Raw genomic sequence first — 23208 nt, 5'->3', positions numbered from 1 at the left:
TAATCAATGATTTTCTGTTTCTAGCTGGTCAGCTTCACCTCAGTGGAACATTTTGTGTATTATGTGTTTGACTGAGACGTCTGTACAACGTCCCGGCTCACTGATGAAGTCCAGTGTAGTTGGTGTGAGTCTCTCATCAAAACATGTTTTTTTTTCCAGTTTTGCTTCGGCCGCCCGCCCGTCATGCGTGTTCTCAGGACTTCACTGTACAGACAGGAAGTGATGTATGCTGTGCTGGTCCACAGCTCAGCCAATGACGAGCTCTTCTCTGAGTATCCCATCCTGAATGACCCTCCGAACACCGTCTGTGCTTACAGGGACGGACGCTTCACCTGGAGGCCCGAGGCCATGTGTGAGACACACAAGTAAGAAACAGATGTTACAATACACACACACACACACAAACACACACTCAGAAAATAAGCTGGTTTTTTTATATTTACTGAAGTCAGACAACATTTGGTGGATGTTCCTGATGCTTTAACGACTGTGAGCTGATTCAGACGCTGCTTCCTCTCAGATATGTGCTTTTACAAAGACGTGACAAAAACCTGATGGAAGCTTGGGGGCCGATTCAGGATCCACAGTTTTATGTTTGGGACCACGTCGCCATCGCCCTGCATGTGGAGGGTGGGCAGGTACCTCACTGCTCCACCTCCTCACACACCTGCAGAAACATCAGGAACATTATTGTGTTTAATCATCTTAAAGCTGGAGGAAGCTTTTTGATTCTTGTCTTTCTGAGTTTTTGGTCTTTGTGTGTTTCTGCCAGAGTTGGTGTGTTTGGAGGTTTGATGAATAAATGAACATGTTTACTGTAAATAAATGTTTCAGTTGTGTTTGAGTTTCATTTTGTAGGTTTTTTGTGTAAAACTGTTGCTCGTCTTTTTCTCTCTGTTCATTTTCTTTTCCAGGTGCTGAAGTTTGATTCTGATGATCTGAGAAAGAACCTCACGTTTTGTTGGCCTGATGATGTGACAGTCACACCTAAATCTGACTTTCAACATTACGAGGATGCTCAAAACCTGGTCGCTCGTTTGTGGCCACTGAAGAAGGAGGTTTCACTCCAGCAGAGAATCAGAGGTAATAAATCAATAATCAATAACAGGCTGAGTTCCTGCTTCACCTCCTGACACAGCCGATGAGCTGTGAGCTGTAAACGTCACCTGATTAACCTTCTTCATCAACAGGCTCTACAGAGTGAGGCTGTCTGTGGGGTTTCTCCACCTTTATTCTCCTTTTTCTGAGCGACTGCAGCATCACCGGTAGAGTTTTGCAAAAATAGCCAATAGTTACAAAAAATGTGCTCAAGCCATCAGAAAAAACTGTAAGCACATTTTTTGTAACTATTGACTATTTTCGCAAAACTCTACACACAAATAAGAAAACCCTTCATCAAATCAGCAGAACATTGTAGTTTTCTTGTAAAAGCGAATAACTCTTGCTTAACTCTCCAAACCTTTGTAAAAATGGTATTTTTGTATCAAACAGTTAACACAAGCCATCACATTAATAAGTACACAATGCACCAACTACACACTGATGGTATGAGTAAAAAACACATCTGGCTTTTGCTTTCTCTGTGCACAAGGTAGGCCATGTCAGTTTGAGCTCATACTTTTGTCACAGGTCTGTAAACATAGAGAGGTTCAAACTTCAAGTACAGGTGTTTATTCACACAAGTCAAAACAAAATATTAATTTCTCTGAGGAAAAAAAAGAAATCAGTCTACATCATGTCGTCTCTCTGAGTCCGGCCACAAAGTTTCGTCTACATCACATGCAGTGTCCTCTAGTCCAAGGCACCGGGGAAAATATCTTCTGGAATGGCGTATCCAGGCCTGACATGATGCCTGGTCAGTATCCCCACATGTCTCCTCCATTGCTTGTAAAAGGGCTATGTGTTGATTGGGATGACGGTCATAGACCTTCCAGCGCCAGGCAGAGAAGAACTCTTCAATTGGATTCAAGAATGGAGAGTATGGGGGGAGGTTGGGTACAGTGAAGAGTGGGTGATCTGTAAACCAGTTGCGGACCAAAGCAGCCCTATGGAAACTAACATTGTCCCATATGATGACGTATCTGGTCTGCTCTGGTCTCTGAACATTAGTCAGCATGTCATGTCAGGTGTCCAGGAATGTAATAATGTGTGCAGTGTTATCGGGCCCAGGGTTGCATGATGGTGAACAACAACATTTTGACTTATAGCTGCACACATAGTTATGTTATCACCACGTTGTCCTGGGACACTGATTATGGCACGGTGTCCAATAATGTTCCTGCTACGTCTCCTTGTCTTAGTGAGGTGAAAACCAGCCTCATGCTCCATAGCATCTGCCTCTAGCTCCATCGCTCTCTAGACAAGACAAAACAAATGCAGCACAGCAGGCACATGCACAGCACTACAGTATGTACTTCCAGATTCAGTACCAATGATACTATAGCTTACCTGCACATAGTCATATCGCAGCTGTTTTACACGTTCACTGTTTCTTTCCAAAGGTGCTCTGTAGATTAGTTTCATTCGGATTCTGTTGCGGGCAAGTACACCACCTAATACAGAAATGCTCACATTTTGTATGTTTTGGAAGGTGGTGTCATCCTCAATTATGTGCTGCGGAATTTCGCGTAGTCTTATGGAATTATTTGCAATCACCATATTGACTATATGGGTTTCTTGATCTGCAGTGAATATTCTTCCTCTGCCTCCAGCATCTGGTCGTCTAGCAATTCTGTACAGTAACAATTTCAGTGTTTTTACATCTATGGTATTGTTGTGTTCCTCATTAGCACACGGCAGTGCTACAAGTCTTAGTGCAAAGTGACTGTACGAACCGATTCTCATTTCTAAATGTCCTTATGATGCTTGCTACAGTGCAGCGGCTCAAGTTAGGCTGAACCCGTTGGCCAGCTTCCCTCAGGGTCACTCCATGGTTGATTACATGGTCCACTATTGTAGCTCTGATGTCATCAGTAATTCTATTTCTTACTCTTATTACCCTTCCTCTTCCCCCTCCTCGTCCTCCTCTTGCTCCTCCTTGTCCTCTTCCTCTAACTTCACCTCCTTGTCCTTGTCGTCCTCTTCGTCCTACTTCTTCACCTCCACGTCCTCTTCCTCGGCCTCCTCTAATTCTCACTCTTCTCACTCTTCCTGCTCCCTCCATTGTACTCCACACAGACAGCTTACCTGTATTATAGTGCTTAGGCTGATTGCAAAGTGAACTAATTATCTAAAACAGTTTTCACATGTGACAGTGTGCCAGACAGTTGGCAAAATAGTGTAAATAATGGCCATAAATGTGTATAGTTTTGCTAGGAGTGTGTTGATCGTTTGGAAATTGAGTGTAAAGCAGTGAGTTGTGTTTACAGTTCCGCAAAAAGAGTGCTGTGCAGTGGATTGTAGCTACAGGTTTGCAAAGTGTGTGTTACAGAATGGCAAACTGAGTGAAAAGCAGTGTTTGTGCTTTTAGTTTTGCAAACGCAGTGAGTGGTTTTGCTATAAGTATTAATAGTTTTAGAAATTGTGTTATAAGAATCACAGTTAGGGTTTATGCATTCAGAAAAGACTGTAAAATGAAAATAAATCTGTAACCTGAAAGGGAACCCAGAGGAAACTGTTCCCAATCTTTCATTTAAACCATCATTTATTTCAAAAATAATTATAAAACAAAAAACGTTCCTCCTTCACACCGTCTTTTTCACTGGAGCTAAGGAGCTGAGCTACTACTGAAAAACAACCTTACACTGAACTACAACCAAAATAACTGAATGCAAATATGAGGAAACCAACACAAAAATACTTCTAAAAAGGCACAAAGCTGCAAAAACTACAGTAACATAAGACTCAAACAGAAACATTAAGGAACAGAAATTGAAAGTGCAAAACTCCTGATCTGTCCAGGATCATGATAATCTGTTAGGTCAGTGTTTCCTGACAGCACATGTTTAATGTTGCTGACTGCAGATTTCATTCATCTCACAGGCTCCTACATCTGCTTGAATGTGCTTTTAAGACCAGGCAAACGATCAATATCAGATGACCTGATTGTTGTGACGTAAAGGAAGCTTTTAAAAACCGTGACAGAGCTTTGCTGCAGAAACACAGAGCTCTGCCAACGAGACGGGCTGAAAGAAGTCACGGAGCTGAGAGGAAAGCGGTCTGCAGCAGAACATCAGCAGAGACAAAGATTATCTGTAAAAGACGAACATGGACAGCAATCCTGCTCCACCCTGTGAGTAATTTATAACTTTTATTGTTGTATAAGAAATCTCAGGTTCATATAAAGTTTTAATAAGGAGAATATGAGGTTTTGTATTCATTCCATTGATGAATTCATTGTTTTCAGGCAAGTGATTTCTCTTTGTGAATGTGTGAATGTGTTTGTGTGTGTGGTGCTAAAACTGGTCTCTCTCATTCTGTTCTATATTTATTTGACCTCTGCTTTCCTGTTACAGCCAAATGTGCTGTAACACAAAAACTGAAAAGCTTTTGTGACAACAAAGCATAAAATCCAACAGGTAATTAAAGCTGCAAGCAGCGTTATGAGGGCCCTCGCACCCCCCGCACGTCAAGCCACGCCCAACACCTAAAACCAGCAAGTCTGATCTGATGTCACATTGATGGAATTCATGCATTTAACCACCAGCTAACATTTCATCTCATTCAGTCATGATTATAGTCCTCCCACTAGGTGGCGCTCTAACCATTACTGACAAATGGCATAACAAACATTTCCGAGCTCGAGTCTCATCATAACTGCGACCTTTGGGAGAGATTGGACATTGTATTTTTGAGTGACAGCAGATTACTGCTTTTCCGCGAGTGATTTAAACTCCACGTGCCGCCATGACCACCCCGTTTCCCTGAACGTAAAAAGCTTCGCAATTTAACATCACAAAGGTCTTTAGATTCAACACCCTGGAGATCGCGTCAATCTGCTGAAATCCCTTGGAGGAGTTCGTCAAAGAACGGTGCCTGAAAAGAGGTGAAAATGTCGCCAAAATTACACATTAATTTTAAAATGGCTGACTTCCTGTTGGATTTGGGATATTGCTCCAAGAGACTTTTTTGTACAACTTGATATCTCCCATAAGCTTACCGGGTTTCAGACTCATAGATAAAACACAGAGCAGGGGCTGTTGTTTTGAAATTTTGTAGGGGGCGCTGAGGAGCCATGTTGCGGTATTCAATGAAAATGGTAACATAACAAGAAAGCGCTCATCACATTGGAGGTGTGGCCCAAATTTCAAGACATTTTAAACTTTCAAAGCCCCTCAAAAGCCACTTCATTGTTCATGGTGAACTGCGTTGCCACCAGGGTGCGCCGTTCAGTTCAAAGTCACAATTTCCTCACTGAAGCATCGTGAGGGACTGATGGTGATATTCACCGCTTTTGAAGTGGTCACGATGAACCCGTGAAAATCAGTACAACAAAGTGAAAGTCATGACATTTCCTGTTGCCACTAGGTGGCGCTCTACGTATTCCTGACAATGGGCACATCAATCTGTTCAGGGCGGGTCTGATATCATCCCTGTAAAGTCTGGTACTGATCAGATAGGATTTCATTGAGTTACACTAATTTCTTTCTTCATGGCGAGACATCAATGTTCGCCATGCTGCAGGGGTCACACCCTCTGACGAAAACTCACAATTTTCACTGTAACCCAAGACCAACTCCTTAAGGCTTTCCTGGAGAAATTTCAGGCTTCAGATGTCAACCATAACAAAACTGTACACCAAAGTGTAAAAAATGACATTTCCTGTTCCCACTAGGTGGCGCTGTCCCTGGTGTCAAATATGGCAGTTGAAATATGTTCAGGGGTGGAGCCTTATCATATGTGCGCTCGTTGGTCCACGTCGGACCATGTATGAGGGAATGAGAGACAATAAGATATTCATGGCGAATCATCGAAATTCGCCGTGGCGCCACGGCCTCACCGTATCGCGAAAACTCAAAAGCTCCGCAATTTAACATGTCCCAGGTGTGTAGTTGACACTGACCAAAGATGAAGCTTATACATCCAAATCCCAAGGAGGAGTTCGAAAAAGTTCGAGGCATGGAAATGGCAAAATTAGAGCCAAAATGTCACTTTCACGTCCAAATGGCGGACTTCCTGTTGGGTTTGGGTCAATGGTCCCACAGACTTTTTTGTTCGTCTTGGCATGATACACATGTGTTCCAAATTTCATACATGTAGCTCAAACGATGTGTTCGTAGTGCTGCATTTAACAAGGCATAGGTGGCGCTCTAGAGCCATTTCCCAGTGCTCATATGTGAAACCATTAAAATACAAAATTTTTCACCAGACCTGACATGTGTGCAAAATTTCATGAGTTTTTGAGCATGTTAAAGCCCCCAAAAAGGCAATTCATTTCAATGAAAAATAATAATAATTAAAGCTGCAAGCAGCGATATGAGGGCCCTCGCACCCCAGCACGTCGAGCCCAGCCCAACACCTAAAACCAGCGCTTCCGATCTGATGTCACATTGATGGAATTCATGCATTTAACCACCAGCTAAAATTTAATCTCATTCAACCATTATTATAGTCATCCCACTAGGTGGCGCTCTAACCATTACTGACAAATGGCATAACAAACATTTCCGTGCTCGAGTCTCATCAAGCTTGCGACCTTTGGGAGAGATTGGACATTGTGTTTTTGAGTGACAGCAGATTACTGCTTTTTGGAGAGTGATTGAAACTCCACGTGCCGCCACGACCACCCCGTTTCCCTGAACGTAAAAAGCTTCGCAATTTAGCATCACAAAGGTCTTTAGATTCCACACACAGGAGATCGTGTCAATCTGATGAAATCCCTTGGAGGAGTTCGTCAAAGAACAGTGCCTGAAAGGAGGGGAAAATGTCGCCAAAATTACACATTCATTTTAAAATGGCTGACTTCCTGTGTGATTTGGGATATTGCTCCAAGAGACTTTTTTGTACATCTTGATATCTTACATAAGCTTGCCAGATTTCAGACTTATAGATAAAACACAGAGCAGGGGCTGATGTTTTGAAATTTTGTAGGGGGCGCTGTGGAGCCATTTTGCGCTATTCAATGAAAATGATCCTGTAACAAGATAGCGCTCGTCACATTGGAGGTGTGCGCCCAATTTCAAGACTTTTTAAACTTTCCAAGCCCCTCAAAAGCCACTTCATTGTTCATGGTGATCTGCGTTGCCACCAGGGTGCGCCGTTCAGTTTAAAGTCACAATTTTCTCACTGAAGCATCATGAGGGACTGATGGTGATATTCACCGCTTTTGAAGTGGCCACGATGAACCTGTGAAAATCAGTGCAACAAAATATAAGACATGACATTTCCTGTTGCCACTAGGTGGCGCTCTGCGTATTCCTGACAATGGGCACATCAATCTGTTCAGGGTGGGTCTGACATCATCCCTGTAAAGTCTGGTACTGATCAGACTGGATTTCATTGAGTTATACTAATTTGTTTCTTCATGGCGAGACATCAATGTTCGCCATGCTGCTGGGGTCACACCCTTCAGCGAAAACTCACAGTTTTCACTGTAACCCAAGACCAACTCCTTAAGGCTTTCCTGGAGAAATTTCAGGCTGCAGATATCACCCATAACAATACTGTACCCCAAAGTGTAAAACATGACATTTCCTGTTCCCACTAGGTGGCGCTGTCCCTGGTGTCAAATATGGCAGTTGAAATATGTTCAGGGGTGGAGCCTTATCGTATGTGTGCTCTTTGGTCCAGGTTGGACCATGTATGACAAAATGAGAGGCAATAAGATTTTCATGGCAAGTCATCGAAATTCGCCATGGCGCCACGGCCTCACCGTATCCCGAAAACTCAAAAGCTCCGCAATTTAACATGGCCCAGGTGTGTAGTTGAGACTGTCCAAATATGAAGCTTATGCAATCAAATCCCAAGGAGGAGTTCGAAAAAGTTCGAGGCATGGAAATGGCAAAATTAGAGCCAAAATGTCACGTTCACTTCCAAATGGCGGACTTCCTGTTGGGTTTAGGACATGGCCATAATAGACTTTTTTGTGCGTCTCCTAACGTTAGATATGTGTGCCAACTTTCATACATGCAAGTCATACCCATCTCGGGGGCTCGCGTTTTTCATTTTTCTAGGTGGCGCTACTGAGCTAATTTTCCCTGGACATGTCTACGGACATTAAAATACGTAAATTTTCACCAGACCTGACGCGTGTGCAAAATTTCATGAGTTTTTGAGCATGTTTAGGCCCTCAAAAGGCCGATTCATTTGCCGTAATAATAATAATAATAATAATTAAAGCTGCAAGCAGCGATATGAGGGCCCTCGCACCCCAGCATGTCGAGCCAAGCCCAACATCTAAAAACCAGCGCTTCAGATCTGATGTCACATTGATGGAATTCATGCATTTATCCACCAGCTTAAATTTTATGTCATTCAACTATTATTATAGTCATCCCACTAGGTGGCGCTCTAACCATTACTGACAAATGGCATAATAAACATTTCCGAGCTCGAGTCTCATCACACCTGCCATCTTTGGGAGAGATTGGACATTTTGTTTTGGAGTGACAGCATATTACTGCTTTTTGGCGAGGGATTGAAACTCCACGTGCCGCCATGACCACCCCGTTTCCCTGAACGTAAAAAGCTTCGCAATTTAACATCACAAAGGTCTTTAGATTCAACACACTGGAGATTGGGTCAATATGATGAAATCCCTTGGAGGAGTTCGTCAAAGAACAGTGCCTGAAAAGTAGCGAAATTGTCGCCAAAATTACACATTAATTTCAAAATGGCTGACTTCCTGTTGGATTTGGGATATTGCTCCAAGAGACTTTTTTGTACATCTTGATATCTTCCATAAGCCTACCAGGTTTCAGACTCATAGATAAAACACAGAGCAGGGGCTGTTGTTTTGAAATTTTGTAGGGGGCGCTGTGGAGCCATTTTGGGCTATTCAATGAAAATGGTAAAATAACAAGAAAGCGCTCATCACATTGGAGGTGTGCGCCAAATTTCAGGACATTTTAAACTTTCCAAGCCCCTCAAAAGCCACTTCATTGTTCATGGTGAACTGCGTTGCCACCAGGGTGCGCCGTTCAGTTTAAAGTCACAATTTTCTCACTGAAGCATCATGAGGGACTGATGGTGATATTCACCGCTTTTGAAGTGGCCACGATGAACCTGTAAAAGTCAGTACAACAAAATGAAAAACATGACATTTCCTGTTGCCACTAGGTGGCACTCTTCGTATTCCTGACAATGGGCACATCAATCTGTTCAGGGCGGGTCTGATATCATGCCTATAAAGTCTGGTTCTGATCAGACTGGATTTGATTGAGTTATACTAATTTGTTTCTTCATGGCGAGACATCAATGTTCGCCATGCTGCTGGGGTCACACCCTCTGACGAAAAGTCACAGTTTTCACTGTAACCCAAGACCAACTCCTTAAGGCTTTCCTGGAGAAATTTGAGGGTGCAAATGTCACCCATCACAATACTGTACCCCAAAGTGTAAAACATGACATTTCCTGTTGCCACTAGGTGGCGCTGTCCCTGGTGTCAAATATGGCAGTTGAAATATGTTCAGGGGTGGAGCCTTATCATATGTGTGCTCTTTGGTCCACGTCGGACCATGTATGACAGAATGAGTGACAATAAGATTTTCATGGCAAGTCATCGATATTCGCCATGGCGCCACGGCCTCACGGTATTGTGAAAACTCAAAAGCTCCACAATTTAACATCGCCCAGGTGTGTAGTTGACACAGACCAAATATGAAGCTTATACATTCAAATCCCAAGGAGGAGTTCGAAAAAGTTCGAGGCATGGAAATGGCAAAATTAGAGCCAAAATGTCACCTTCAATCCAAAATGGCGGACTTCCTGTTGGGTTTGCGTCAATGGTCCCAATAACTTTTTTGTTCGTCTTGGCATGATACACATGTGTGCCAAATTTCATACATGTAGCTCAAAAGATGTGTTCGTAGGGCTGCATTTAACAAGGCATAGGTGGCGCTACAGAGCCATTTCCCACTGCTCATATGTGTAACCATTAAAATACAAAATTTTTCACCAGACCTGACATGTGTGCAAAATTTCATGAGTTTTTGAGCATGTTAAAGCCCTCAAAAAGGCAATTCATTTCAATGAAAAATAATAATAATAATAATAATAATAATAATAATAATAATAATAATAATAATAATAATAAACAGAGCAGATACAATAGGGCCTTCGCACTTTTGTGCTCGGGCCCTAATAATAATAATAATAATAATAATAATAATAAGAAACGGAGCAGATACAATAGGGCCTTCGCACTCTCAGTGCTCGGGCCCTAATAATAATAATAATAATAATAATAATTAAAGCTGCAAGCAGCGATATGAGGGCCCTCGCACCCCAGCATGTCGAGCCAAGCCCAACATCTAAAAACCAGCGCTTCAGATCTGATGTCACATTGATGGAATTCATGCATTTATCCACCAGCTTAAATTTTATGTCATTCAACTATTATTATAGTCATCCCACTAGGTGGCGCTCTAACCATTACTGACAAATGGCATAATAAACATTTCCGAGCTCGAGTCTCATCACACCTGCCATCTTTGGGAGAGATTGGACATTTTGTTTTGGAGTGACAGCAGATTACTGCTTTTTGGCGAGGGATTGAAACTCCACGTGCCGCCATGACCACCCCGTTTCCCTGAACGTAAAAAGCTTCGCAATTTAACATCACAAAGGTCTTTAGATTCAACACACTGGAGATTGGGTCAATATGATGAAATCCCTTGGAGGAGTTCGTCAAAGAACGGTGCCTGAAAAGTAGCGAAATTGTCGCCAAAATTACACATTAATTTCAAAATGGCTGACTTCCTGTTGGATTTGGGATATTGCTCCAAGAGACTTTTTTGTACATCTTGATATCTTCCATAAGCCTACCAGGTTTCAGACTCATAGATAAAACACAGAGTAGGGGCTGTTGTTTTGAAATTTTGTAGGGGGCGCTGTGGTGCCATTTTGGGCTATTCAATGAAAATGGTAAAATAACAAGAAAGCGCTCATCACATTGGAGGTGTGCGCCAAATTTCAGGACATTTTAAACTTTCCAAGCCCCTCAAAAGGCACTTCATTGTTCATGGTGAACTGCGTTGCCACCAGGGTGCGCCGTTCAGTTTAAAGTCACAATTTTCTCACTGAAGCATCATGAGGGACTGATGGTGATATTCACCGCTTTTGAAGTGGCCACGATGAACCTGTAAAAGTCAGTACAACAAAATGAAAGACATGACATTTCCTGTTGCCACTAGGTGGCGCTCTTCGTATTCTTGACAATGGGCACATCAATCTGTTCAGGGCGGGTCTGTTATCATGCCTATAAAGTCTGGTTCTGATCAGACTGGATTTGATTGAGTTATACTAATTTGTTTCTACATGGCGAGACATCAATGTTCGCCATGCTGCTGGGGTCACACCCTCTGACGAAAAGTCACAGTTTTCACTGTAACCCAAGACCAACTCCTTAAGGCTTTCCTGGAGAAATTTGAGGGTGCAAATGTCACCCATCACAATACTGTACCCCAAAGTGTAAAACATGACATTTCCTGTTGCCACTAGGTGGCGCTGTCCCTGGTGTCAAATATGGCAGTTGAAATATGTTCAGGGGTGGAGCCTTATCATATGTGTGCTCTTTGGTCCACGTCGGACCATGTATGACAGAATGAGTGACAATAAGATTTTCATGGCAAGTCATCGAAATTCGCCGTGGCGCCACGGCCTCACAGTATCGCGAAAACTCAAAAGCTCCGCAATTTAACATCACCCAGGTGTGTAGTTGACACAGACCAAATATGAAGCTTATACATTCAAATCCCAAGGAGGAGTTCGAAAAAGTTCGAGGCATGGAAATGGCAAAATTAGAGCCAAAATGTCACCTTCAATCCAAAATGGCGGACTTCCTGTTGGGTTTGCGTCAATGGTCCCAATAACTTTTTTGTTCGTCTTGGCATGATACACATGTGTGCCAAATTTCATACATGTAGCTCAAAAGATGTGTTCGTAGGGCTGCATTTAACAACGCATAGGTGGCGCTACAGAGCCATTTCCCACTGCTCATATGTGTAACCATTAAAATACAAAATTTTTCACCAGACCTGACATGTGTGCAAAATTTCATGAGTTTTTGAGCATGTTAAAGCCCTCAAAAAGGCAATTCATTTCAATGAATAATAATAATAATAATAATAATAATAATAATAATAATAAACAGAGCAGATACAATAGGGCCTTCGCACTTTTGTGCTCGGGCCCTAATAATAATAATAATAATAATAATAACAATAAACAGAGCAGATACAATAGGGCCTTCGCACTCTCAGTGCTCGGGCCCTAATAATAATAATAATAATTAAAGCTGCAAGCAGCGATATGAGGGCCCTCGCACCCCAGCACGTCGAGCCACGCCCAACTCCTAAAACAAGTGCGTCCGATCTGATGTCACATTGATGGAATTCATGCATTTAACCACCAGCTAACATTTCATCTCATTCAATCATGGTTATAGTCGTCCCACTAGGTGGCGCTCTAACCATTACTGACAAATGGCATAACTAACATTTCCGAAGTCGAGTCTCATCACGCCTGCAACGTTTGGGAGAGATTGGACATTGTATTTTTGAGTGACAGCATATTACTGCTTTTTGGCGAGTGATTTAAACTCCACGTGCCGCCATGACCACCCCGTTTCCCTGAACGTAAAAAGCTTCGCAATTTAACATCACAAAGGTCTTTAGATTCCACACACAGGAAATCGTGCCAATATGATAAAATCCCTTGGAGGAGTTCGTCAAAGTATGCGGCCTGAAAAGAGGGGAAAATGTCGCCAAAATTACACATTAATTTTAAAATGGCTGACTTCCTGTTGGATTTGGGATATTGCTCCAAGAGACTTTTTTGTACATCTTGATATCTCCTATAAGCGTACCAGGTTTCAGACTCATACATAAAACACAGGGCAGGGGCTGTTGTTTTGAAATTTTGTAGGGGGCGCTGTGGAGCCATTTTGCAGTATTCAATGAAAATGGCAAAATAACAAGAAAGCACTCATCACATTGGAGGTGTGTGCCAAATTTCAGGACATTTTAAACTTTCCAAGCCCCTCAAGAGCCACTTCATTGTTCATGGTGAACCGCGTTGCCACCAGGGTGCGCCGTTCAATTTAATGTCACAATTTTCTCACTGAAGCATCATGAGGGACTGATGGTGATATTCACCACTTTTGAAGTGGCCACGATTAACCTGTGAAAATCAGTACAACAAAATGAAAGACATGACATTTCCTGTTGCCACTAGGTGGCGCTCTTCGTATTCCTGACAATGGGCACATCAATCTGTTCAGGGCGGGTCTGTTATCATGCCTATAAAGTCTGGTTCTGATCAGACTGGATTTGATTGAGTTATACTAATTTGTTTCTTCATGGAGAGACATCAATGTTCGCCATTCTGCAGGGGTCACACCCTCTCGCGAAAACTCACAGTTTTCACTGTAACCCAAGACCAACTCCTTAAGGCTTTCCTGGAGAAATTTGAGGCTGCAAATGTCACCCATAACACTACTGTACACCAAAGTGTAAAACATGACATTTCCTCTTCCCACTAGGTGGCGCTCTCCCTGGTGTCAAATATGGCAGTTGAAATATGTTCAGGGGTGGAGCCTTATCATATGTGTGCTCTTTGGTCCAGGTCGGACCATGTATGACAAAATGAGAGGCAATAAGATTTTCATGGCGAGTCATCGAAATTCGCCGTGGCGCCACGGCCTCACAGTATCGTGAAAACTCAAAAGCTCCGCAATTTAACATCACCCAGGTGTGTAGTTGACACAGACCAAATATGAAGCTTATACATTCAAATCCCAAGGAGGAGTTCGAAAAAGTTCGAGGCATGGAAATGGCAAAATTAGAGCCAAAATGTCACCTTCAATCCAAAATGGCGGACTTCCTGTTGGGTTTGCGTCAATGGTCCCAATAACTTTTTTGTTCGTCTTGGCATGATACACATGTGTGCCAAATTTCATACATGTAGCTCAAAAGATGTGTTCGTAGGGCTGCATTTAACAACGCATAGGTGGCGCTACAGAGCCATTTCCCACTGCTCATATGTGTAACCATTAAAATACAAAATTTTTCACCAGACCTGACATGTGTGCAAAATTTCATGAGTTTTTGAGCATGTTAAAGCCCTCAAAAAGGCAATTCATTTCAATGAAGAATAATAATAATAATAATAATAATAATAATAATAATAAACAGAGCAGATACAATAGGGCCTTCGCACTTTTGTGCTCGGGCCCTAATAATAATAATAATAATAATAATAACAATAAACAGAGCAGATACAATAGGGCCTTCGCACTCTCAGTGCTCGGGCCCTAATAATAATAATAATAATTAAAGCTGCAAGCAGCGATATGAGGGCCCTCGCACCCCAGCACGTCGAGCCACGCCCAACTCCTAAAACAAGTGCGTCCGATCTGATGTCACATTGATGGAATTCATGCATTTAACCACCAGCTAACATTTCATCTCATTCAATCATGGTTATAGTCGTCCCACTAGGTGGCGCTCTAACCATTACTGACAAATGGCATAACTAACATTTCCGAAGTCGAGTCTCATCACGCCTGCAACGTTTGGGAGAGATTGGACATTGTATTTTTGAGTGACAGCATATTACTGCTTTTTGGCGAGTGATTTAAACTCCACGTGCCGCCATGACCACCCCGTTTCCCTGAACGTAAAAAGCTTCGCAATTTAACATCACAAAGGTCTTTAGATTCCACACACAGGAAATCGTGCCAATATGATAAAATCCCTTGGAGGAGTTCGTCAAAGTATGCGGCCTGAAAAGAGGGGAAAATGTCGCCAAAATTACACATTAATTTTAAAATGGCTGACTTCCTGTTGGATTTGGGATATTGCTCCAAGAGACTTTTTTGTACATCTTGATATCTCCTATAAGCGTACCAGGTTTCAGACTCATACATAAAACACAGGGCAGGGGCTGTTGTTTTGAAATTTTGTAGGGGGCGCTGTGGAGCCATTTTGCAGTATTCAATGAAAATGGCAAAATAACAAGAAAGCACTCATCACATTGGAGGTGTGTGCCAAATTTCAGGACATTTTAAACTTTCCAAGCCCCTCAAGAGCCACTTCATTGTTCATGGTGAACCGCGTTGCCACCAGGGTGCGCCGTTCAATTTAATGTCACAATTTTCTCACTGAAGCATCATGAGGGACTGATGGTGATATTCACCACTTTTGAAGTGGCCACGATTAACCTGTGAAAATCAGTACAACAAAATGAAAGACATGACATTTCCTGTTGCCACTAGGTGGCGCTCTTCGTATTCCTGACAATGGGCACATCAATCTGTTCAGGGCGGGTCTGTTATCATGCCTATAAAGTCTGGTTCTGATCAGACTGGATTTGATTGAGTTATACTAATTTGTTTCTTCATGGAGAGACATCAATGTTCGCCATTCTGCAGGGGTCACACCCTCTCGCGAAAACTCACAGTTTTCACTGTAACCCAAGACCAACTCCTTAAGGCTTTCCTGGAGAAATTTGAGGCTGCAAATGTCACCCATAACACTACTGTACACCAAAGTGTAAAACATGACATTTCCTCTTCCCACTAGGTGGCGCTCTCCCTGGTGTCAAATATGGCAGTTGAAATATGTTCAGGGGTGGAGCCTTATCATATGTGTGCTCTTTGGTCCAGGTCGGACCATGTATGACAAAATGAGAGGCAATAAGATTTTCATGGCGAGTCATCGAAATTCGCCGTGGCGCCACGGCCTCACAGTATCGTGAAAACTCAAAAGCTCCACAATTTAACATCGCCCAGGTGTGTAGTTGAAACTGACCAAAGATGAAGCTTATACGACCAAATCCCAAGGAGGAGTTCGAAAAAGTTCGAGGCATGGAAATGGCAAAATTAGAGCCAAAATGTCACCTTCACTTGCAAATGGCGGACTTCCTGTTGGGTTTGCGTCAATGGTCCCACTGACTTTTTTGTTTGTCTTGGCATGATACACATGTGTGCCAAATTTCATACATGTAGCTCCAACGATGTGTACGTAGGGCTGCATTTAACAAGGCATAGGTGGCACTACAGAGCCATTTCCCAGTGCTCATATGTAAAACCATTAAAATACAAAATTTTTCACCAGACCTGGCATGTGTGCAAAATTTCATGAGTTTTTGAGCATGTTTAGGCCCTCAAAAAGGCCCTTGTTTTGCCTGAATAATAATAATAATAATAATAAGAAGAAGAAACGGAGCAGATACAATAGGGCCTTCGCACTCTCAGTGCTCGGGCCCTAACAATCAAATTAACTGTATTTAGACAGCGTTAAAATGAAAACTCTTTCATGTCTTTCAAAGACACGCTGTAGAAGAGAGCCAGAGATCAATAATAAGAAATGATTAAATGCAGAGAGTTGCATAAACACACGTCTTTGTCTCCCTCCCCTCAGAGGGCGGCCCCTCCCTGAGGCTGAGCTCATTGCTGAACAGAAAGTGTTCTGTGTGCATGTTATCAGCTACTGACTCATGGAGGAAAGTACTGATATCAGTGAAAGGAGTAGAAGGAGACATGAAACAGCTGGGCTTATAAAACTGCTGCGTCATCTGTGTCGCAGTGATATCCATTCATGCTGATAAAGTGGATGTGCACTCAGAAAAATTATGGTTCTTAAATGGTTCTTCAGATGTCTTCATGGTTCTTTAAAGAACCATCATACGTCAAAGAACCTTTTTATTTTGTAGATGGTTCTTCAGCTATTACAAATGGTTTTTTAAAGAACAAAAGGTTCTTCATCCTTAGCTATCTAAGTTTGATGGTGTAAAATGGCATAAATATTTATTCACTATAATGAGGTTGTGAATTATACTGTGTGTTTGTGTGCATGTGTGTGCAAAGGGGGAGGGCGGGTTACCCTTTAAGAGCATATTATAGGAAACTGAATATTCAAATAAAAGTTAGAAATACTTGCTTAAAAATATACTGGCGGCAGGGATGGGGGCCAAAGCCTAAAGACCCAACCCCCAACACCCCTAACCCCGCAAACCCACTGATCACAAATAATGTGGTAATAGAATATGGAATTTATATGGACTATGGAATTTATGGATTTATATGGACTATGGAATTTATTATTAAGAAGTTTATGAATATGATGAGTAGTAGTAGTAGACACAATACACACATTCAAATACTGTACTTTAGTTTTAAATTTTAATAAAGTATTACTATTTTCTGCTTCGAGGCATTACTTTTGAGATTATTATATATATTAGAAAATATAGCATAATGATAATACTAGTTATTGTAAACTTTACAAACCACCCAGCAGTATGTAAAGTCAAATTATAAAATACAAGTAAATAACAATTGCACAACAGAATGTCAATGTAATGAACACACTTACTTAGTTTTGACAAAGCACACTGCTTAGGTAAATGCTCTGAGTACTTGTTCATCACTGAGCAATTTGTTAATACGTGTTTCGAGCCAAATAAATGAGAGAGAGAGAGAGAGAGAGACGTTAGAACACGTCAATCTATGGCAACCTCCCGAAAGAGAGGGGAGGGGGGTCAATCGTTGGGATGCGCATGTGCAGAGAGATCGCGCGAGCTGCGGGCCTTGAAAAAAAACTTTCTCACGGACGGTGACAGCGAAACGGATAATAGTCTTCAGTACCTGCTGGTCTTTGAAGCTCTGGATTCTGGGACTGTTGGAAAAGGTAAAACATTTTCATTAAAACCTTTTTACTGTTTTGTTTTTGTTACTAGGTCATTGTAGCTTGCTGTTAATGTTGTGCTAACAATAACGGTTAGCTATGTTAGATACGTTAGCCGTTGACGTTCACGCAATTTAGTATCGGTATACAGAACTGTTTTCCTAACAAAACCACTGTTATAATTAAGTGAAGGTGCTCTCAACTAATTTGAACCTTTGGCTTCTAAAATATGTGGTTCAATTGCGTGCTGCGTACAGAACGTAATGTCAGCTAGACCGATATTAAAATTTATAATATTGTTAAAGTCATTAATATGGCGCCTGAAGCCTGTTTTGACGTGAGCTCTGTGTCTGCTCTAGAAACTCAGAAATTCAGTAGAGCTGAGCCGTACATTAAATACTCACATGAGCCTGTACTGAATTCTGTAAGAGCTGTATAAAATACAGCTACGCATAAGTGTTTTGAATGAATAGAAATGTGACACATGAGAAGGTGTGACTGTTCCTGTATAACTTATTTTCGGACTAGTCGACAAGTTATGCTCCGGTCATTGATGTTACCAAGATGGATGTCCTTTTGTAATATAGTAAAATTTTCTTTGTACAGTTCATTTATCCACCATCGTACATTAAGCCAAGAAGAGGCCATTATACTAACAAGAGGTATCAACACTGGGCCAAAGTTCAGCACGTGGTTAAAGTTTGTAATCCAGCCAGGGTGTAAATATCACTCAGCAGCCAGTCGTAGAACTGAAGCAGGCAGCTTCAACACATAAATCTACTCTACCCGGCTTAAATCACAAGAGCACCTCTGACCGAAAAGCTGATTTTTCTCGTTTGCACAAATTAGTTCAGATTCACTAATTCTGTTCACAGCTCCAACAAAATGAGGAAGAGGAGGGAGAAACACAATTAGATTGAATTACAATTGGATGGAAGTCGAGGACAAGGAGAAGGAAGCTTAGGATGAGGAGGAAGAGAAGCAGCAGAAGCATCTTTAGGGATCTCTATGATGTCATTGAGGTTTGTTTCATTAATATTGTCCTCTCACAAAGAAAGATGACTTGTTTTAGATCACCTACTTCCTGTATTAAATAGTTATTTGCAAAACGTTGTGGAAAACCACAGAGCAGGCACGTATAGGGCATCTGCAGGTAAATGAACATCAAATCTCTCAGACTAAAAATCTGTGTTATACTTTTAGTCTTAAAAACACATGTTGTATATTTATCACCCTTATGATAAAACCCATGTCAGTCATTGGTTTATGGACTTTGTATTTAGAAGCCTCAACATTTGCTTTATTGCTATTGCTATGGTTTTTTTTGTGAGCCTTTTGGGACCATATTAGGACGAGGGATCCGAATCTGTAGCCGTGCACACTACTGTGTCATTTAGCGTGTATACATAAGATTTGTACAGCAGATCCAAGTTGTGCCTTGAAAACAGGAAAGTCGTCTGCATAGAGGAGAACTTTAATAGCAGGCTTGTACAAAGTGAGGCTTTGTGCTCACATTTGCTGCAAACACTCGTTTTAATTCTGTCACCCTGTTTTGATGCAGAATTCACTTGAAATCACGTAAGAACGGGACTTTTTTTATAATGTGTTCTTGTGAATTACTTGTGTATTGCATACATTCGATTTGACTTTCTGCGAGACAACAGTCGTCCGCTGGCTAAAAAGGTTTTCCAAAATACCTCCACGTGATCAAGCCTGGATTTAGAAAAGAACAGCAAAAAAATCTGCACCTCCTGCTTCACATGCAATTTGTGTTTGTGTGTTCAGAGGCGGCGGCGAGAGGCGGGACCTCGACTCATCCAGCTGGAGAGCCTGATCAGGAGGCGTCGAACATTAACTCTGCTCTTCCAGGGCACCCTGCAGACTCGGCTGCTGGCAACAGCGAGGGAGTGCGGCCGTCGCTGGGATGACGTGAACGCCAAACAGGAGTCCATCACAGGTCGACTGCAGGTATGCGAGTCAGACCTTCTGAGGAGGGTTTCACTTTTTTCTCTTGTTTATAATTGACCCTTGTTTTCTCTCTCTCAGCTCCTTGTCTCAGAGTGGGAGGGATTTGAAGCACAAAGGGAGGACCTTGTCGTTTGGTTAACTGATATCGATGTCCACCTGAGTGCGGTTGACCAGCTGACAGGAAACACCTGTGAAAAGCTGAAACAACTGCAGGTGTGGGCTTGTTTTGATATGACATATATTTGATATGATACATACGTCAAGAGACATTATCCTAAACTGGACTAACAAAGAACCATGAGTCCAACATGAAACTTACCTTGCATAAGGTAAGGCTGAAGTTCATTGATAATTTTAATCAAAAACTTGTTGTTGAAATATTTTTACTGAACATGCAAACATCTGCTGATGAAAATGTCTTGATTTATTGGTCTGTTATGAAGCTATTGCTATTTCTAATGTTTTATCACTTTCTGATGTTTTATTAATTAAACAATACATGTATTAATTGTGTTATCTATAGATATAGTATTTACATATATTTATTTATAGTATAGTAAAAATGTTTAATTATTATTGTTTAAATGACTAATATGTGACATGTATTAGTAGTGATGTTGTGCTGAGGGTTAAAATGCCTTTTTGTCTTTTGGTATATTACGAAATGTCAATAAACCATTAATATATGTCTATGCTGTGCTCGTATTTATTTTACCCTACTCAAATTCAATTTATGATACATTTTATTTTGAAAGATTTATAATGGTTCTTTAAAGAACCATTTCAAAAAAGGTTCTTTAAAATGGTTTTTTAAAGAACCATTTGAAGGACCTTTTTTAAAATGGTTCTTTAAAGAACCATTTTAAAAAAGGTTCTTTGAAAAACCATTAAAGGTGCCCCAAAGAACCATTTCTTGATGGTTCTTTGGGGCACCTTTAAAGGTTCTTCAATGAACCACTGAAAGAAATGGTTCTTTAAAGAACCATTGTTTGAAAGGTTCTTTGTGGCACCAAAAAAGGTTCTTCTATGGCATCAGTCTAAAGAACCACTTTTGGTTCCAGTTGGCACCTTTATTTTTCTGAGTGTGGAATGCTTCTCTTTGGAAAACCTCATCGATGACATGTTGATCTTCTTCAGCAGATGCAGCAGACGAACATCTCAGAATTGTGATGGTTGGGAAAACTGGAGCTGGGAAGAGTGCAGCAGGAAACACCATCTTAGAAAGAATCTCCAAAAGTTGATTCTGTTCATCTGGACGTAGCGTTTTGTGGGAGAAACGTTTTGTCATCATCCAAGTGACTTCTTCAGTCTCAGCTGACTGCAGGTTTCAATCTTATAAACAGTACATTTGCATAATGACTGAAACCAGCCCACTGAAGGAACAATGGGCTGGGAGGTCAGTTCCTTAATCATAATTATGCAAATTCTCATGACCATTGATCAACAACCACTGACCAAGTCAGTCATTACGCAAATGTACTGTTTATAAGGTTTGGGGAAACCTGCAGTCAGCTGAGACTGAAGAAGTCACTTGGATGAGTGACGAAACGTTTCTCCCACAAAACGCTACGTCCAGATGAACAGAATCAACTTTTGGAGATTTACTTTCCTGGATGATTGAGAATGCATCAAGACATCTTAGAAAGAAGAGTTTTTAAACTGACAGGGGATTTCTTTAAATCACCCTGCCGTTCTTCAGCTGAGACGTCTGAGTCAGAAAACACAACACTGCAGTTTCTTTTACTCACGAGGACGGTCACAGAAGCGCTCGCACAGGAGACACTCATGGACTCGCGCTTTGTCACCGTCTGCGTTCTTTATTTATACAAGATTGTTCTGTGTGTATGTGTGTGTGTGTACAAAGATAACAACATTATTCTCAGAACTCAGAGCTGAGGTTCCCCTTTTCTAAATCTGTATGTTCTAGAATAAAAAGAGGAAGCTGTAAGTTGTTTATCACAGAAGAGTTCATGTCAAAAGTTATTAGGTGAAAAGTCACGTAGACATGTGCTTCACTGATAAACATAAAGAATACATTTCATGTAACTGATCAAAACATAATTTTCTTCTGACATAAATCCACTTCGTCTTCATCTTCAATAACAGCAGAGTGTCAGAAGGAAACAGGAGAGCTTGGGGGTCAAACACTGGCTGTAGTTGATACTCCAGGTCTGTTTGATACCACACTATCTCAAGAGCAGGTGGTGAAAGAGATCAGTAAGTGCATCTCCTTTGCTGCTCCTGGTCCTCACGTGTTCCTGGTTGTTATCCAACCAAACAAATTTACCAAAGAAGAACAAGAAACAGTGAAAATCATTCAGAAGATATTCGGAGATGAAGCAGCACGCTACACTATGGCCTTGTTCACACATGGTGACGATCTGGAAGCAGATGAAGTCAGTGTAGAAGATTTAATTGACGGAAATAAAGAACTCAGTGACTTCATCAGTCAGTGTGAGGGAGGATATCATGTTTTTAACAACAGAGAAAAGGATTCCTCTCAGGTCAAAGAGCTGATGAAGAAGATCAACACAATGGTCCAAAGAAATGGAGGAAGCTGCTACACCAAAGAGATGTTTGAAGAAGCTGAGAAAGCAATAAAAGCAGAAATGGATCGACTCCTGGAAGAAAATCCAGAGATGTCAGAAGAAGAAGCCAGAAGACGGGCAGAAAGAGAAAACAAGTACATCAGGGCTTGTGGGATAGGGGCGAGCGTTGGAAGTATCTTAGGCCCAGTGGCAGCTGCAGTTTTAGAACTGAAACATGCATGTGCCATACAGTGAAGGTGAAGAACGAAGGTTCATAATCTACATCAGGGGTAGGCAACCTTTCTGATGACGAGTGCCATTTAACATTTCCTCAGAAGTCAGTGTGCCATATAATTGCATTAGCAATAAATTTAATAACACTCTATATTAACAGTTACACAGTATATAGAACCACTTTATAGAATTATATTTCTTTGCAGATGTTGGCAGCTATCAGCGAATAGTTATCAGCTATTTTGAAACAAAAAAAAAAAAAGACACTTTTTATCCATAACAGCAAATGAACTGTACAACATAAAATAAAAATGCTATTTATGGTCTCCTCACAACAATGATAAGAAAAATAAACTGGGCCAATAAGGCATGTTTGTTAATACAGAGATAAACATGTTAATGTGACCTCTGGTCTCCCACTCAGAGACACATGTCTCCGAGTGTCCAGCAGGGCTGGACTGGGACAAAAAATCAGCCCGGGCATTTTGACTAGAGACCGGCCCACCAGGTATTAAAGCCATAAAGCCTTTGAATGAAAACAAACGCTGTGGTGACAGTGATATACACTGTCTTGTTGGTATATGTATAATTTCTATACATTTTACATCAGATAAAAACTTTGGTTGTAAGATTCAGATAATTATTTAATAACAGCCAGACATTTTAAATGAGAATAAGAAAGAAAAGTATTT

At 41.3% G+C, this 23208-nt stretch overlaps 3 protein-coding genes across 5 annotated transcripts in view; all 3 read left to right on the top strand.

Moving 5' to 3' along the window:
* LOC134637827 (uncharacterized) overlaps positions 1-23208 on the top strand; it is a 49529-nt gene that overhangs the window by 3567 nt on the left and 22754 nt on the right. For all 3 annotated transcript variants that reach the window (XM_063488351.1, XM_063488352.1, XM_063488350.1), the window contains exons 4-6: positions 160-365; positions 521-638; positions 915-1083. In XM_063488351.1, coding sequence (XP_063344421.1) covers positions 160-365; positions 521-638; positions 915-1083 — 493 coding nt within the window. The remainder of the gene's footprint in view (positions 1-159; positions 366-520; positions 639-914; positions 1084-23208) is intronic.
* On the top strand, positions 4056-22537 carry LOC135933649 (GTPase IMAP family member 9-like). The gene is made up of 3 exons (XM_065471773.1): positions 4056-4231; positions 20892-20994; positions 21838-22537. The coding sequence occupies exons 1-3, from the start codon at positions 4207-4209 to the stop codon at positions 22535-22537; spliced, it is 828 nt and encodes a 275-aa protein (XP_065327845.1). The 5' UTR covers positions 4056-4206.
* On the top strand, positions 17693-20177 carry LOC134637760 (nesprin-2-like). The gene is made up of 4 exons (XM_063488279.1): positions 17693-17789; positions 18662-18808; positions 19572-19754; positions 19833-20177. Exons 2-4 carry the CDS (start codon positions 18752-18754, stop codon positions 19998-20000), a joined length of 408 nt encoding a protein of 135 aa, XP_063344349.1. The 5' UTR covers positions 17693-17789; positions 18662-18751; the 3' UTR covers positions 20001-20177.

The sequence above is a fragment of the Pelmatolapia mariae genome, linkage group LG10_11, assembly GCF_036321145.2.
Source record: "Pelmatolapia mariae isolate MD_Pm_ZW linkage group LG10_11, Pm_UMD_F_2, whole genome shotgun sequence".
Lineage (NCBI taxonomy): Eukaryota > Metazoa > Chordata > Actinopteri > Cichliformes > Cichlidae > Pelmatolapia > Pelmatolapia mariae.
This window is presented reverse-complemented; position numbering and strand designations above follow the sequence as displayed.

Coding starts and splice junctions, on each gene's coding strand:
- LOC135933649 (XM_065471773.1), top strand. CDS start 4,207: ATGGACAGCAATCCTGCTCCACCCT. Junction 4,232..20,891: donor CAGCAATCCTGCTCCACCCT/GTGAGTAATTTA, acceptor GATCTTCTTCAG/CAGATGCAGCAGACGAACAT. Junction 20,995..21,837: donor GAAAGAATCTCCAAAAGTTG/ATTCTGTTCATC, acceptor ACATAAATCCAC/TTCGTCTTCATCTTCAATAA.
- LOC134637760 (XM_063488279.1), top strand. CDS start 18,752: ATGAGGAGGAAGAGAAGCAGCAGAAGCATCTTTAGGGATCTCTATGAT. Junction 18,809..19,571: donor ATCTCTATGATGTCATTGAG/GTTTGTTTCATT, acceptor TTGTGTGTTCAG/AGGCGGCGGCGAGAGGCGGG. Junction 19,755..19,832: donor CCATCACAGGTCGACTGCAG/GTATGCGAGTCA, acceptor TCTCTCTCTCAG/CTCCTTGTCTCAGAGTGGGA.